Raw genomic sequence first — 17,031 nt, forward strand, 5'->3', positions numbered from 1 at the left:
TTCTACTGCGTGTATCCCCACCACCACCACCAACAAAATAAACAAACAACAATGAAAAAGGCTACTGAAAATCCGCTGGAGCACATTTTTACTCTGTCACACACGGGGTTGCCATGAGTCGGGATCCACTCATCGGTAGCTGGTGTGGTCTGGCTTTGGTGTGACCATGAGGAAGCACTGTTCCAGGTGCTGAAGATACAGCAGAGAGCCCCTTAGAAAGGAAGACTGGCCTGGTGTTTAATCCGAGAGCTACCCTTCCCTTGGGGCAGTGGTTCCAATTCAGGGTGATTCTGCCCCCTCAGGGACATCTACTGCTGTCTGAGGATGTAGGGTCGTTAAGACTGGAAGTGGTGGGTTCTACTGTCACTGAGCAGGTGCAGGTCAAGGATGCTGCTCAACACTACAGTGCACAGAACGCTCCTCTCCCCCCCAAAAAGGATCCAGCTCCAGACGTCAAGTGTGCTCAGGGGGAGAGATGCTAAGTTGGGACAACAACCATATGTAACAGTGCTTTCAAAGAAACACACTTGCTGCCTCGATGAACAACTGCCTCCTTTGCCATGAGACCAGAAGAATGCGATGGTGCCCAGCTACCCTCATTGAATGGCTCAGAAATTCTATAGAAGAATCCTGATCAAGAGAGGGGAAATGCAGAACAGAATTTCAAATTCTCATGGAATCCAGACTTTCTAGCACTGTGAGAGGCTGGATGAACCCCTGAAATCTATAATCCTTAAACCAAAAACATCCCCTGAAGTCTTCTTGAAACCAAACAGTTCAGCTTAACTAGGGAACATCTGCCGTGGGTACTGTATTCTTTGGAAGAACCACCTCTATCACCTAAACCAACAACAGCAACTTGAAAGGTTACACAGAAGGCTTAAGAGGCAGGGAGTTTATGTTAACAGAGGAGGAACAACTTGGAAAAGGAGGGTGAAAGTGGCTACACAATTCAAAGAACATCATCAACGCCACAGAATTGTACCCGGAGAAACTGTTCAATTGGTGTGTGTTCTGCTGGGCTTATTCTCAACAACAAAGAGAAGATAAATCATTAAAAAAAAGAAGGAAGCCACTTGGCTGATTCCCACCAGGAACTGCTCTGCCATGCTTTTGAGGCTCTTTGGCAAAATGGGACAACCATCACCCACTCCACACGTGTTTCCACCCACCCCCTGGAAGCCGGCCCATCAGGCTGCAGAATCTATGGAAGTGACCCATGCCCTGAAGGGGAACACAAACCGCGGCAGAAGATGTAGCAGAGGACGGGATTGGCAACGAGCATGTTCACCCGGATGTCTAGAGCACGGTCAGCAGCGTGTGGAAAGTCACCACTCACTGTCAGCCACCATTACGCAAGCAACACCTTTCCTTGGGCCTCAGAATCCTTAGCACTCGGAGTGAGCAACTCCCGGGAATCCTTGGGGCCTCCACTCTGCATCTCTGTGCCCAGGCCTGTACTCCCCGGGCCACCCTCCCACCCCAGCCTGCACCACTAGATGGCTGGGAGGTGACTTGGGGTGGGCCTGGCTGAGTGGTTCTGGAAACGATCTCAGGGGCTTTTAGGTGACTGGCCTTGAACTACGGTACTGTGGAAACAGGTTGTAACTGCCCTCTGTCCTACTCATCACACACCTGACACTCTTGTGGGTGCTTCCTCCTCCCCGCATTCCAGCCCACCCAGACATCCGAGGGGGTAGGGCCTCCTGGGACCACTTGCCCAGAGCCGTGGACCTTTCACCTGGGAGACCAGATGCCTTTGGAGATCCCAGGCCTTGGTCACAGTTGTCTGGGGCTACTGCCCCGGCCCAGAGGTGCCCAGCTTACCCAGGTAGTAGAGGCGGTGTGAGTGGGGCCCCGATTCATCGGTCTTCTGCACAAACTGGAAGTCGTGGGGCGCCTTGCTGGCGATGAGGCCCGAGTACTTGCGGCTGCCGTGGACAATGCCCCGCAGCCCCTCCCACGAGTGCTTCTGCACCTGGAAGCGGGCTCCAGGCACCTCCGTCTCCACCGTGTTGCCCCGCTCTGTGGGCGTGTCTGCGGTGGCCATCCTCGCCGCCCCGTCGGAATTCAGCGAGAAGCTGTGAGGAGGAAGGGAGCGGGAGGAAGGTGATGAAGAGGGAGACCCGTACCTGAGTCCCTCATTCTCCCATCAACCATCACCAGGCCCGTGGGCCCCACCCCCAAGGCATTTCTGAATCCTCTGTGCTTCTCTTCAACACCATTTCTAAGGACCTGGTCACTTCAAGACTGCAACCACACCCTCACTGGGCTCCCCACATCTCCTGCAAATTTGGTCCCATCACACAAAATCTCTCCATGGTATCCCGGAGCCCCAGGATAATAAGTCAAAGTCCACATCATGACTCTCGGATCCCTGCCCAGCGCTCAAACCTCATTCCTGTCATCACAGTGCCCCAACCTCACTGGCCTCGCCCAGCTCCTCCAGCAGGTCCTTCCTGCCCCGGGGCCTTTGCACATGCTGTCCCTGCCGATGGCAACTCTCTCCCCTCTGTATGACTGACTTCTAATCTGATCTAAGCCTAAATACCAAGTCCTCAGTAACCTACCACCATCCACACCAGCTGATCTCCTCATTACATGTCCTCAGAACTCTTCCAGAAACATCCACACTGAAGCTGGTCTCCCCATTACAAGTTCCCAGAAACCTTCTAGAACCATCCACACTGAAGCTGGTCTCCCCATTAAAGTCCCCAGAACCTTTCCAGAACCATCCACACTAAAGCTGGTCTCCCCATTATCTTTCACGTAAATAAAAAAAGCTGCCGTTGCATCGACTCGATCCACGGGGACCCTATGTGTCAGGGTAGAACCATGCTCCGTGGGTTCTCAGTGGCTGATCTTTCAGAAGGAGATCACCAGGCCCTTCTTCCAAAGCACGTCTGGGTACACTCGCGCCTCCAACCTGCCAGGGAGCAGCTGAGCACGCCCACCATTCATGCCACCCAGGGTCTCTACCTTCCACATATCCCTGAATATCCCCCCTTCCTCTGGCATCTTCACTGTGACGTTCACCGTAACACCCCTGCCCCCACGTCTGCCTCAACAGAGGCTATGTTCCCAGAACCTCACACGGCACTGGGTGCAAGATGGGCATTCCACAGAAAGCTGGGGCCGGAAGGGCTCCCAGAAAGCCAGCGGGGACACACACTCACTCCCAGAACAAAGGCCTGAGCACCAGGAACTAACGGCAAACCTCGTCACCCGTGCTGGCAGCGTCTTGTCCCTTGGGGGAGACTCCCAGGCCCACACTGGAGGTACTCAGAGAATGAGGACACTGCCAGGGCTGTTACACATGCAGGGGAGAGGACCAAGGTGTAGACGGCCCCCAGAGCATCCCTTCCTACATGGAGGCTCCCGGACCCAGAGCGGCTGCCACCGCCCAAACCAGCCTGGCTGGATCAATATTTGTTTAAAGAAATCTAAACATGGCCACAGTGGCCCAGTTCAGGAGGCATCTGAGTGAGGAAAGCAGACCAGTGAGTGGGATGAAGCTGGGCCAACTCCTCTCCAAGCAGAGGTCGAGGGACCCAAGGCCTGGCTGGGAGTTCAAGCCCAGCTGCCACCTTCTCGTCCTCTGGGATCAATGGCTTTGTTCAATGCAGGGAGTGAGAATTCAAGTTGCCTCTCAACAGTTAAGCGCTCAACTCCTCACTGAAAAGCTGGCGGTTCAGACCCACCGAGAGGTGATGCCTAAGGAAGGCCTAGTGACCTGCTTCCGAAAAGTCAGCCACTGGAAGCCCTGCAGGACACAGTTCTACTCTGACACATACGGGGGCTCCAGGAGTCAGACGGCCTGGGGGTAGCTGGCACAGTTTTCGGTTATTTTTGGAACCTGATCCCATGTTCTATGTTCCGGAGCCTGGAAGGGCAAGCTGGCGTGTCCCTCCCACCCTCCAGCCCAGAAGGAGCAGTGAGTCCAGCTCCTCTGGGGACGGCTTTGAAGACTTCAGCCAGCAGAATACAGGGCTTTCAAGGGTGACAAGGGACTTGTTGAGGGCCACATGCAGGCTCCCAGGCCTGCCACCGAGCTGGGCTGTGGGAGCTGTGGGTAGAGTTAACCAGAGGCCAGACCGGAGTCAGCCACTGCTCAGGAATTCATGAGGCCACAGCACTGCTGACAAGGAACCCAGGGTGTGGGCCAGGGAGCCCTGTGAGCCAGCTGACACCCCTCCTCACACCATGCCCCCCATCCAAATCCTGCATGTAGCAGCAAAACAAAAGCCAGAGTTCCTGCCCTCTCACAGCCCAGGGTCCCACTTACAAAGTCACGGGGCTTATTCATCTCCATGGAGCCCTTGGGGGTGCAAACGGCCATGCACTTGAGTACTACCTGAAGAGCTGGTAGCTCAAGGCCACCCAGAGGTTCCTCGGGAGACAGGCCTGGTGACCTGCATCTGAAAGGTCATGGCCTTGGAGACCCTGTGGAGCACGTCTGCTCTGCACATGGGGTTGCCAGGAGTCCGAATCGACACAACAGCAACTAACAACACATTTCTTCCCAGTGCAAAGAACAACAATGACCTTGCCTCTGATCGCTGCCACTATCGCAGGGAGCAAAAATACAATCCAGGAGGTGAGAGATGACAGACAACATTGGGAGAAGCTTCAGGGCTCAAGCTCCCGGAAAGGCTGAAGCTGGGTGCTCTCCTGTCCGAAGATCTGACTACAAAGAGGCTGGGAAGAATCACAGGTGAGCAGAAGTGGTCTGTAAGTCCCTAACGGGCCATTTCTGCACTCCACCCTGGGCCAGGGTTCTCAAGTCAAGAGTTGACACAGCTGGAGGAAGGAGAGCAGACTTCAAGCCTCTTAACTCAAAGCTACCTACATGCGTCTGCCAATGGGTAGGATGCCTTTGAAGCCCATGTCCCCAGCAAACAACTCCACCCTCTCGGGGGAGGTGCTCTGAGGAGGGTTAGATTTCTGTGACCTCAGTCTGGGTGTCAAGAGTGGAGACCACACGCCCCCTTGGCATTCTGTTAGAGACTGTCAGGCCCGTCACAGGGGATGGAGGGCAGACAAGGAAGAACAGGGGAATCTGGGCGTCTGCCACCCCCGAGTTCAGCCAACCACTAAGTGACAAAGCAGGAAGGAGAGTGGATGCTCAGAGTGTATGTGTGTGCACCTGTGTGTGCCTACCGTATGTGTGTGCCTACTGTGCGTGTACACCTACCACGTGTGTACACTGACTATGTGTGTGCCTACCATTTGTAAGGCAATTGACTGCTAACCAGAAGGCTAGCGGTTCAAACCCACCAGCCACTCCTTGGAAGGAAGATGGGGCAATCCACTTCCGTAGTAATACTGCCTCGGAAACCCAAGGAGAGGTTGCTGTGAGTCAGATCTAACTCGACAGCGGTGAGTTTGGTTTTTTGATTTTGGCCTACCAAGTATGTGCCTACTGTGTGTATGTGTGCCTACTGTGTGTGTGTGTACATCTACCACGCATGCCTACCGTGTGTGTGCCTACTGTGTGTGGGTATCTTCTATGTGTCTGCCTATCATGTGTGCGCCTGCCATATGTACGTGTGTGCCTACCATGTGTGTGCGCTGTGTGCATGGTTGTGCTTACTGTGTACCTACTGTGTGTTCACTGTATGTGTCCACCAGGTGCGTGCATTGTGTGTATGCCTACCATGTGTGTTTACCCACTACGTGTGTGCCTAGCATGTATGTGCCTATCACATGTTGTTCTGGTTCCCTAGTGCCGCTCTGACAGGAACATACCACCAATGGGATGGCCTTAATAAACAAGAGTCTATTCTTACAATTTGGAGACTTTAAGTCCAAGTTCAAAGTGCCAGGCTCTAGGGGCTGGGTGAAAGCCCCTCAACCTTGGGGTCCAGCTCTGCCTCCTGCTCCTGGTCCACTGGAGCTAGAGGTATTTCTTCGCTCAGACAGCTGCTGGCTGCTGAGGCTGAGAAGCTCCAAAGTTAACAAGTAAAAAGGAACAGCCCCGATGTTACCAATCCACACGGCAGGCCATTAACTTAAGTCCATTGTAAGTCCCAAGGTTGGCAGAGCATACAGGCTGCTGAGCAACGACACGGCTACATGCAGGGTCCAAGCGTGCCACAGGCTAGAGACCATTCTCAAAGCTTCTCCTTATATACAGAAGGCAGTCCACATCCCAAACGCAGCTACTCAGCTGTTTGTGGTAGATCGTAGATCCCACCATGGAGTTGATTGCCAGTCTCATCATGGGAAATACTACATCCAGCTGCCCAGCCACTCAACCAGGCCCAGCCAAGTTGACACACAAATATAACTACCACACATGTGTATACCTGTGTACGTGCCTACCATGTGCATGCATACCACATGCCCACCATGTATATGCCTACCATGTGAGTCCACCTGCTGTGTGTATGTGTGTGCCTACAGTGCATACATATGTGCCTATGGTGTGTGCATGCCTATCACAGGTGTATGTATGCCTACTCTCTATGCGCCTATTGTGTGCATGTGTGTCCCTGGTGTGTGTGCCTGTCATGTGTGGCTAGCATGTGCATCTGCCTACCATATATACGTGCAACAACCATGTGTGTGTGCCTACCATGTGGATGTGTATATACCTGTGCCTATTGTGTATATGTGTGCCTTCCACGTGTATGCCTACAGTGTATGTGTACCTACTGTGTGTGTGTGCCATGTGTGTGTGCCTACCGTGTGTATCTGCCTATCACATGTACATGTGCACCTATCATTTATGTGTATGTGCCTACCATGTACGTGTATGTTAGGGAAAAGTCACCATGTGTGTGTGACTCATGGGGGGAGGACCTGTCATGTGTGAACATGTGTGTGTGTGTGTGTGTGTGTGTACAAGAGGAAACACCTCCCAGTGGCCCCTAAGACTGGGCTCTGGAGCTGTGTCCCTGTGTCTGGGGTTCCTGGGCACCTGGCCCGTTGATCTTCTTCCCAAGAAGGGCTGTCCCCTGGCGCACCCGGACCTTCTACTTTTACCACAGAGTTTGAGGCCCTGGGTAGCGCAGTTAAGCACTCGGCTACTAACTGAAAGGTTGGCTGTTTGAGTCTACCCTGAGGCACCTCAGAAGGGCGGGTGGTTTGCTTCTGAAAACCCAGCCAGTGAAAACCCTCAGGAGCAGTTTCACTCTGACACACACAGGGTCGTCAGGAGTCGGCTTCGACTCAACAGCACCTGGTCCACTGGTTTCACAGTCAGTTCTCAGCCTGCGTGCAGGTGAAGAAGGGAGACTCTGCTCGCCACAAGTCGCTGTCCACAGGGACCCACAGGCCACCCGTGCTCAGATCAGGAGTCCAGAGAATCGCTGCCCTTGACGGAGACCCCATCGTTCAGGCCGTGATTCCTTTCCTGCCTCCCTGAGCTCTTGTTCTCACTAAAAAGAGAGGGGCTAAGAGTGCTAGGAAGCAGTACGGAAATCTGCCCACAGGGCCGAGGAATTCCTGGGGTCCTTTCCTCTCAGGCCAGATCCCTGTGCTGTACATGTGGGGTTACGTTTAATCCTCACAGTGACCTGGTTCTGGGAGCAGCCCCATCTTGGAGACTGAAACATGGGCTCAGAGAGGCTGAATGGGAGGCCCAGTGGCACCCAGAGATGGAACGGACTGGTGCCCAGGTCTGCTGGTCTCCAAGGCCCATATCCTAACCACAAGGCCCATGGATCACTAGGTGACACAAATGGTTAAGTGCCTGACTATGAGCCAAAAAGGTGGTGGTTCAAAACCATCCAGAGGCGCCGCAGAAGGAAGTCCTGGCAATCTATTTCTGAACAATCAGCTACTGAAGACCCTCAGGAGCAATTCTCAGACACATACAGGGTTGCCGGGAGTCAGTCCACTCAACACCACCACCACCAGGAAGTAGGCCAGGAGTTCTCCCCTGGGGTGATTCCCAGGGGACACTTGGTCATGCATGCCTCAGGATATCTGTGGTTGTCACAGATGGGGGTGAGGGATGCTACTGGAGTGGAGAGGCCAGAGATGCTGTTCCACACCCTGCAGCGCATAGGACGCCCCCACGTCAGCAGTGCTGGGGTGTAGGCACCCTGCACTGGGCCTCACTTCCTCCCTACGTGAAATAACCAGAGGAACTGCACCTCGGGGATCGTGGGGAAGGAAGAAAGACACCACTCAGACCAGCCCCGTCAGAGGCCCAGGCGCCAATGGGGCATCCTCACGAACGTGGACCCCAGGCTCCGCCTCCTACCTTCTCCAACGTCCTGTGTTTTCGTTGTCCAGGCGCAACTTCTTAACCTTCCGCATGAACCACTCAGTGGCCTTCGGGAGGTGGGAGCCTGCAAGGGAGAAGACAGGCCTTGAGCCGCAAGCCCGCAGGCCCAAGCTCTCAGCTCCTTCCTGTTTCTCGGGGCAGCCACCAGGGACACCCTGATGCAGATCCTGAGGGCGTTCTGCCGAGACAGCTGGTCCAGGCCCTGCCCTGAAATGCGAGAGGGTGCCCGGCATTTGCCAGAAACGGGCATCTTTTTCTCTGGGCCGTTCTCCCAAGGGGAAGAGTTCCTGAGTCGAGGGGAGTTTCAAATGACACCAGGGACGATGTCTGCAGGGCACATACTGGAAACAGAACTCTAAGTCCCTCACCAGGGCCAGATCCCTGATGGCCTTGTCGACCTCACCTTCGCCCCCTGCCCTGCAGCTCGGAGAGCCTCTCCCTCAAACGTACTCTCTCATTCCCACCCCCACCCCCAGGCCCTTGCACTCGTCCCACAGCCTGGGACACCCTCTCCCTGCCTTTGGGACTGCCTGCTTCCTCTGATCCTTTCAGTCCCAGGAGCACCTCTTCAGAGCTCTTTCCTGGACACCCAACTCAAGAGGCCACCTTGTCACTGCTCTCACAGGACGTGGACCTGGTTTTTCTGGACTTAGTCTAGGGCAGTGGTTCTCAACCAGAGGTGACTCTGCTCCCAGGGGTCCTGGGTGATGCTGGGAACTGTCTGTGCTTGTCCTGCCTGACATTGAGCGGGCAGAGCTGAGAACACAGTGAAATGCCCACAGTGCTCAGGTGGTCCCACCTGGTCTCTCCATGGATGTCCACAGTGCCAAGGGGGAGAATCCCTGAGTTAATTTGGGAAAAAAACTGAGTTCCCTCCCTGCTCACACTACACCAGAATACACCTCCAATGGGTCAGACGCTATAAACCGGGGCCCCCCTCTAGCTCCTGTCTGCCCCCCCACTCAGTGTGTGGATTTCAATGTGAGCAGCGTCCTAGGACATCAGGCCAGAGCACTATGGGATGCAGAGCCTCTTGGGGGTCAGTGGAAGCCCCTAACCCAGGGGTATTTACCAGGGTGATTCTGCCCCCAGAGGACACTTGGAGACGTCTGAGGACATTTGTGGGCATCACGACTGGAGGGATGCTACTGCTATTGAGTGGGTGGAGGCCAGGGACGCTGCTCAACAGCCTATAGTGTACGGGACAGCCCTACCCCCGAGAACAATCTGGCCCCAGGTCAGCAGTGCTGGAGGGTGGGGGCTCTGTTCTAGGTGAATAAACCTCCTCACAGAAACACTGATGCCACAGGAACAGGGTCCAACCTGTCCCGCCCCCATTGCACCCCGAGCCCAGACCACGCCTGGCATGCAGGAAGCCCTCAGTACACTGCTCAGGTAGAATGGCTGAGTCCACATCCACTCGAGAGGGCAGTCTGACGCCAAAGAGAACACGCCTTAGTTGACGTCCAATCCCCCTCTCGATGGTCCTAGGCCATTTAGAGAAAGCAACTCTGGGCACAGGACAGCGATGCTAATGGCAGAGGTGACACAAAATGCCACCACAAAGCAGCTCTGGCTCCACTCAAGGTCCAGTGTTGACAAGCACAGGCACTGGCGTCAGAGATGGACAGCTTCAAACACTAACTCTACCACTCCTGGGTTGTGTAAGACACTTGACCTCCCTGGGCCTCAGTTTTCCAAGCTATGAAATGGGACTCCGGCACCTATGGTTAAGGCTACAGTGAGATTGTGCACACAAAGCTCTTACACCCTAAACCAAAAAAAACCCAACCTCACTGCCTTTGAGTCGATTCAACTCATAGTGATCTCTCCTTGGGTTTACCAAGGCTGTATCTCTACAGAAGTACCTTATCCAGTCTTCCTTCCAAGGAGCGGCTGGTGGGTTTGAACCGCCAGCCTTCTGGTGAGCAGTCAAATGCCTTAGGCACTACGCCACCATAGCTTCTTATCCTCATACCCTAATGCTGGCTATATCATCAATGAAGTGACAGCTCCTACTGTCCACAAAGCAGGCTGTTTAACACCACATAGAGACCTGGGCTCTGGACCCTTTCAGAGCCAGGCTCCACCCCATTTGCTGGTGAGTGCCTGGCACTGCGTTAGGTATGGAGAATACAGCCACACCTCCTCCAGGTCCAGCTACAATCAGCAATCTCCCCCTTTCCCTCCCCAAGGCCTGCAGAGAGTCCTTCCCAGGGGCAGCCACAGGGGGACACTGGTCGGGAAGTGAAGCCTCCAGCAAATGCATAGAAAGCGGCAGCCATCACCTGTGTCCAAGACAACTGTGCCTGAGGGCAGTGCCCCTAGGACTGTAGAAACCCTGTGCACTGGCCTCTAGAGCCAAAGGATTCCTGGGTGGGGTGCAAACGGTGAACACGCTCGCTGTCAGCCAAATGGCTGGAGGTTCAAGTCCACCCACAGGCACCTAAGAAGAAAGCTTTCATGATCCACTTCTGAAAACCCAACCAATGAACACCCTGTGGCACATAGTTCTGCCCTGACACACAGGGGATCACCATGAGTCAGAGCCGACTCATGTCCCAGGGCAGGCAAACGAACCCCACCAGCCCACACCCCGCCCTTCCTGGCTGCCAACACCAGCCCAACTGACCTTCTAAAGGGTCCAGGTAGCCTCCATTCCAGCTGCAGGCGTGGGACACTGACCTTCATGGAACAAATGTGTCATTAACATGGAGGCTGGAGGGGCTGGCTAACACTTGCCCTCTCCCACTTGGGCCTAGCAGGGCTAATTCTTTCTCCTCGGACAGATTGGAGACTGACAGCCTGCTCTGCTGTCTTCACTCCCTGGGCAGCCCGTGGGACGAAAGCCTTCCAACAGAACCCACTTCCCCCAGGAGCCAGCCAGAGACTCCAGGGATTGGTGACTGCAGTCCACACCCCCTGGGCCTTCGTCCCAGGTCCCAGCTCCTCGAAAGCAGGCTCGTTCTTGCCTCTGTGGCTTCCTCACAGCCCACAGATGACAGGGGCCTAAGACTGTGTGGGAAGAAGTGGGGGGTGGAGAAAAGGGGGACGGCAGGGTAGGCCTGGGAGGGGAGGCAGGGAGAAGGAGCAGGACTCTGTGAGTGTGGGGATGAGGATTGAAACGTGCTGGGTGAGGATGCATGACAGCCAGGTGGTGTCGGCTCTGCATCGGCCGGATGTGCTAGCGAGTAGGTTGGGACCTCCAGAGCCTGCAGGGAAGCGGGAGTCAAGGTCTGAAGCGGGCACAGCGTCTAGGCTGCGGCCACTCGTTAAGGGGTCAGAGCCCAGTGGGTGACAGGCAGGCTTGGGCAGCCACGGGAAGGGTGGGGAGTCTGGACAGAGAAGACGAACTATGAGTGGTGGCCTAGCGGAGGGGAAACAGGCCGGGGGTTGGAGGAGCTGAGAGGCCAGTCAAGGGCGGATCGGGTCCCGGGCTCGGGAAGGCCGGGACGGAGGGCAGCGTGGAGGAAGGGCGCTGGCGGGTCCAGAGCCAGGCCGAGGCGGTACGGGGCGTGAGGGCGCTGCTCACCGAGCTCAGGACCGGCGCGGGGTGGCGGCCGGGCTGGGCAGGGCGTCCGGGGCCAGCGGCACTCACGCTCGCAGCCCCATGCCCCGGACTGCAGCCCCGGAAGTGGCGGGCGCGGGGGACGGAGAAGGCGTTAGGCGCAGAGGACCCGGCGGCTCCAGCCCCTTTGACCCGGAAGTTGAGCAGCCCAGGCGGCGGTCTGGGATTGGACGCCGCTCGGCCGGTACTAAAGCCTCCAAGATGTTGGGGGGGACGCGTGGACAGAGTAGGGTGGTGTCTTCCAACTCAAGAGGAACGCTGGGGAGAGACACCCCGGTATGATTTGGTATGGCTGAGCCCAACAGATATTCTATGTACTAGGGACTCCTGATAAGAAGCTCTTCCCGCCAAAGCGTTGGTGGTATAGTGGTTAGCATAGCTGCCTTCCAAGCAGTTGACCCGGGTTCGATTCCCGGCCAACGCAGGCGTAAGCGCGTTTTTTTTTTTCAACATTCGTTTAAATTTCTCTAACATCTCTCACCGAAATTCATTTAATACTTACTTTGAAATAAACCTTTTAAATTTCACCATAATTTTTAAGAGACAGAAGAAGAAAGACGGCATACATGTATTTGTTTCCGCTTGGGAGAGAACCGAGGATCTTTTACGTGATAAGCAAACGTGACAACCGCTACACTAGAGAAAACGGTAAGGCTTAAAGCTAAAGCTCCTTATATGGTAACTGAAAAAAAAGTTATAGATATTGTTAAATCGTAGTTCTTGATGGGAACAGTGTCTGTTGCAGTTTGTCCAGAGGGAGGATAAAAGAGGAAAAATGAGGAAAAACAATTTAATAAACATCCTCCCAACATACACGCTTTTGTTATTTATGGTCATTAACCCAAAACAAACAAACAAAAAACCCAAACCCATAGCCATCAAACCGATTCTCCCCCTGGGACAGAACAGAACTGCCTCATAGTTTCCAAGGCTGTCAATCTTCCCGGAAGTAAAGCCCAAACCAACCCCACTGCCATGGAATTCATTCTGACCCACAGCGCCCCTAGAGGACAGAGTGGGACTGCCCCACAGGGTTTCCAAGGCTGTCAACATTTATAGAAGCAAAGCCCAAACCGACTCACAGCGCCCCTGGAGGACAGAGCGGGACTGCCCCACAGGGTTTCCAAAGTTGTGATCTTGGAACACATCTTTCTGCGGCTGGTGGGTTCAACCACGGACCTTCTGGTTAGCTACAAAATGCTTTAACCACTGAGTTACCAAGTTCTGATGGTCAATAAACACTCTATTGAAACAATCCAAGAATAAAATTTTCCACAAACCCATCCTAAAGCCAAACAAATATCTCTCTAGAGAGAATCTATATTTAACAGATTTCTTAGGTTTCTCTCTCTCCACTTACCATTTTGCTTCAGCCCAAACCAATTCCTAAAGGAACTTTCTAAAAACGATTTTTATTGTGTGATTTCTGTGCTAGTTGCTGGAAATGTGGAAGAGGAGGCTGAGAGGGGAAGCCAGAAAAGACTTTTCATCTCATCACCCACTTGTTAGTCTTTTCATTTAAATAATAATAATAATTAAAACCACGGTTGCCGACTGAGTGGACTCTGACTCTTGGAGGCCCCATGTATGGCAGGGTAGAACTGAGCTCCACAGGGTTTTCAATGGCTGGCTTTTTAGAAACAGATTGCCAGGCCTTTCTTCTGATGCATAGGACAGGGAGTCTACTTAAGGCAATCATGGAAGGCTTTCCTGAGGAGGTGACAGCAGAATTAAAATCTGAAAGCTGCTTAAGAGTGAAGGGAGGGGCAGGTGAGTGGAGCAAAGCAAGGTTCCTTAGGGCTGTTGTCACAAAATACTGCAAGCTGGCTCACTCAAATAAAAGCCTGAGTCTTCCCCATGGCTCTCCACCATCTGTCCTGCCCAGTCCCCTCCCTCTCTCTGCTCCACGCTCCATCTAGTCCAGCCCCAGAGGCCTCCTACCTGTTCTTCCAATTCAGCAGGACTGATTCTTCCTCAGGGCCTTTGCACGGCTGTACTGTCTGATACATTACTGGAAAACTTATGAATAGCCCTCAAACATTGATACAGTGCCAGAAGATGAGCCCCTACGTCAGAAGGCACTCAGAATATGACTGGGGAAGAGCTGCCTCCTCAGAGTAGAGCCAACCTTAATGATGTGGAAGGAGCAAAACTTTTGGGACCTCCATTTCCTGATGGGGCATGACTCAAAATGGGAAGAAACAGCTGCAAACGTCCATTAATAATCAGAATGTGGAACATATGAAGTATGAATCTAGGAAAATTGGAAGTTGTCAAAAATGAAATGGAACCCATAAAGATCAATATCCTAGGCATTAGTGAGCTGAAATGGAGTGGTTTGGGACATTTTGAATCAGGCAACCATATGATCTACTATGCCGGGAATGACAGTTTGAAGAGGAATGGCGTGGCATTCATCATCACAAAGAATGTTTCAAGATCTGTCCTGAAGTACAATACTGTCAGTGATAGGATAATATCCATATACCTACAAGTAAGACCAGTTAATACTATTATTCTTCAAATTTATGCACCAACCACCAAAGCAAAAGATGAGGAAATTGAAGATTTTTTACCAACTTCTGCAGTCTGAAATTGACCAAACATGCAATCAAGATTAGAATGGGGATTATTACTGGTGATTGGAATGTGAAAGTTGGAAACAAAGAAGAATCTTCGTTTGTTTTTGGAAAAAAATTGTTTTGGTGACAGAAATTACGATGGAGATCACGTGACAGAATTTTGCAGGACCAATGACTTAGTCATTGCAAATACTTTTCCAGCAACACAAATGGTGGCTATTATACACATGGACCTTGCCACATGGGGTACACAGGAATCAGATTGACTACATCTCTAGCAAGAAACGATGGAGAAGCTCAATATTTTCAACCAAAACAAGGCCAGGAGCTGATTGTGGAACAGACCATCAACTGCTCATATTCAAGTTCAACTTGAAGCTAAAGATAATTAAAACAGGTCCATGAGAACAATAATATGACCTTGATTATATCCCACCATCTGAAGGATAGACACATTGAACACCAATGACTGAAACCAGAGGAATTGTGGGATGATAAAAGAGCTGAACAGAAGATTTCAAAGAGCAGCTTGAGAAGGCAAAATCAATTATTATAATGAAATGTGCAAAGACCTGGAGTCAGAAAGCTGTTTTGGTTCTCTAGTGCTACTATACCAGAAATACCACAAATAAATGGCTTTAATAAACAGATTTATTCTCTTACAGTTTAAGAGACTAGAAGTTCGACTTCAAGTGCCAGCTCTAAGAGCTGAGTGAACCCCCTCGACCTTGAGCTTCAGCTCTGCCTCTTGCTCCCAGCCCACTGGAGCTGGAGGCATCTCTTAACTCAGACAGCTGCTGGCTGCTGAGGCTGACAAGCCCAAGGTCGACAAGTAAACTGGCACAGTCCCAAGGTTATCAAGCACCATGGCAGGCCACTAGTTCAAGTCCAGAGAGAGTCCCAAGATCAGCAGGCAACATGGCAGGCTGCTGAATGACAACTCGGCTACATGCAGGATCCGAGAGTACCAAAAACTCAAGACCTTTCTCAAAGCTGCTTATTATGTAGTGGAAGCAGACCACGTCTCTAAGGCAGCTACTCAGCTGTTCCAGTAGATTCCACCACGGAGATGATGAGCAGTCTCATCACGGGCAATCACTACATCCAGCTGCCCAGCCACTCAATCAGGCCCAGCCAAGTTGACAGATAACCTTAACTACCACAAAAACCAAAAGAGAAGAACATGTTTGGCATTTCTCAAGCTGAAAGAACTGAAGAAAAAATTCAAGCCTCTAGTCACAGTATTGAAAGATTCTATAGGCAAAATATTGAATGATGCAGGAAGCCTTAAAAGAAGATGGAAGGAGTATACAGAGTCACTGTACCAAAAAGAATTGGTTGATGTTCATCCATTTCAGGAGGTGGCATATGATCAAGAACCAATGGTATTGAAGGAAGAAGTCTAAGCTGCACTAAAGGAATTGGTGAAGAACAAGGCTCTAGGAATTGACGGAATACCCACTGAGATGTTTCAACAAACAGATGCCATGCTGGAGGCACTTAACTTGCCTATGCCAAGAAATTTGGAAAACAGCTACCTGGCCAACTGACTGGAAGAGATACATATCTGTACCCATTCCAAATAAAGGTGATCCCACACAACGTGGAAATTACCAAACAATATCATTAATATCACATGCAAGTAAAATCTTGCTGAAGATAATTAAAAAATGGTTGCAGCAGTATATTGACAGGGAACTTCCAGAAATGCAAGCTGGATTCAGAAGAGGACATAGAATGAGAGATATCATTGCTGATGCCAGATGGATCTTGGCTGAAAGCAAAGAATACCAGAAAGATGTTTTATTGACTGTTCAAAAGCATTCTATTGTGTGGATGATAACAAATTAGGGATAACATTGAGAAGAATGAGAATTCCAAAACATTTAATTGTACTCGTAAGGAAGGGGTACATAGACCAAGAGGTTGTAGTCCAAACAGAACAAGGGGACACTGCATGGTTAAAATCAGGAAGGGAGTGCGTCAGGGTTGTATCCTTTCCCCATACTTCTTCAATCTGTATGCTGAGAAAATAATCCGAAAACTGGACTATATGAAGAAGAACATGGCATCAGGATTGGAAGAAGAATTATTAACAACCTGGGATATGCTGACGACACAACCTCGCTTGCTGAAAGTGAGGATGACTTAAAGAACTTACTGATGAAGATTAATAACTACAGTATGGATTACCTGAAATATGGATTACACTTCAACATAATGCAAACAAAAATCCTCATAACTGGACCAATAAACAGCATCATAATAAACGGAGAAAAGATTGAAGTTGTCAGGGATTTCAATCAACATCCATGGAAGCAGCAGTCAAGAAATCAGACATCATTTCAAACTGGGCAAATCTGCTGCAAAAGACCTCTTGAAAGTGTTGAAGAGCTAAGATGTTTTTCTGAAGAGTAAGGTGTGCCTAACCCAAGCCTAAGGAACTGTGGTGGTACAGTGCCTAAGGCATTTGACTGCTAGCCAGAAGGCTGGCGATTCAAACCCACCAGCTGCTCTGTGGAAGGAAGACTGGGCAACCTACTTCCATACAAGTTTACCATCTTGGAAACCCAAAGGGAGTCACTCTGAGTCAGATGGCAGTGAGGAGTTTTTTTTTTTTTTTTAAACCCAAGCCATGGTATTTT

The 17,031-nt window shown here is 51.7% G+C and overlaps 1 protein-coding gene and 1 non-coding gene across 2 annotated transcripts in view; one reads left to right on the plus strand and one right to left on the minus strand.

Moving 5' to 3' along the window:
- Positions 1 to 11,883, minus strand: part of DPP9 (dipeptidyl peptidase 9) — a 56,814-nt gene extending 44,931 nt beyond the window's left edge. The window contains exons 1-4 of the mRNA XM_007951057.1: positions 11,783 to 11,883; positions 10,865 to 10,925; positions 8,213 to 8,320; positions 1,828 to 2,081 (exon numbers count right to left, since the gene is read on the minus strand). Coding sequence (XP_007949248.1) covers positions 1,828 to 2,081; positions 8,213 to 8,268 — 310 coding nt within the window. The 5' untranslated portion in view covers positions 8,269 to 8,320; positions 10,865 to 10,925; positions 11,783 to 11,883. The remainder of the gene's footprint in view (positions 1 to 1,827; positions 2,082 to 8,212; positions 8,321 to 10,864; positions 10,926 to 11,782) is intronic.
- Positions 11,884 to 12,156: 273 nt separating this feature from the next.
- TRNAG-UCC lies at positions 12,157 to 12,228 on the plus strand. Its single transcript has one exon. It is a non-coding gene; the product is annotated as a tRNA-Gly (tRNA).
- Positions 12,229 to 17,031: the final 4,803 nt, after the last annotated feature.

Source organism: Orycteropus afer, unplaced genomic scaffold, assembly GCF_000298275.1.
Source record: "Orycteropus afer afer isolate SDZICR_OR568_19922 unplaced genomic scaffold, OryAfe1.0 scaffold00291, whole genome shotgun sequence".
In the NCBI taxonomy this organism is placed as follows: Eukaryota; Metazoa; Chordata; class Mammalia; order Tubulidentata; family Orycteropodidae; genus Orycteropus; species Orycteropus afer.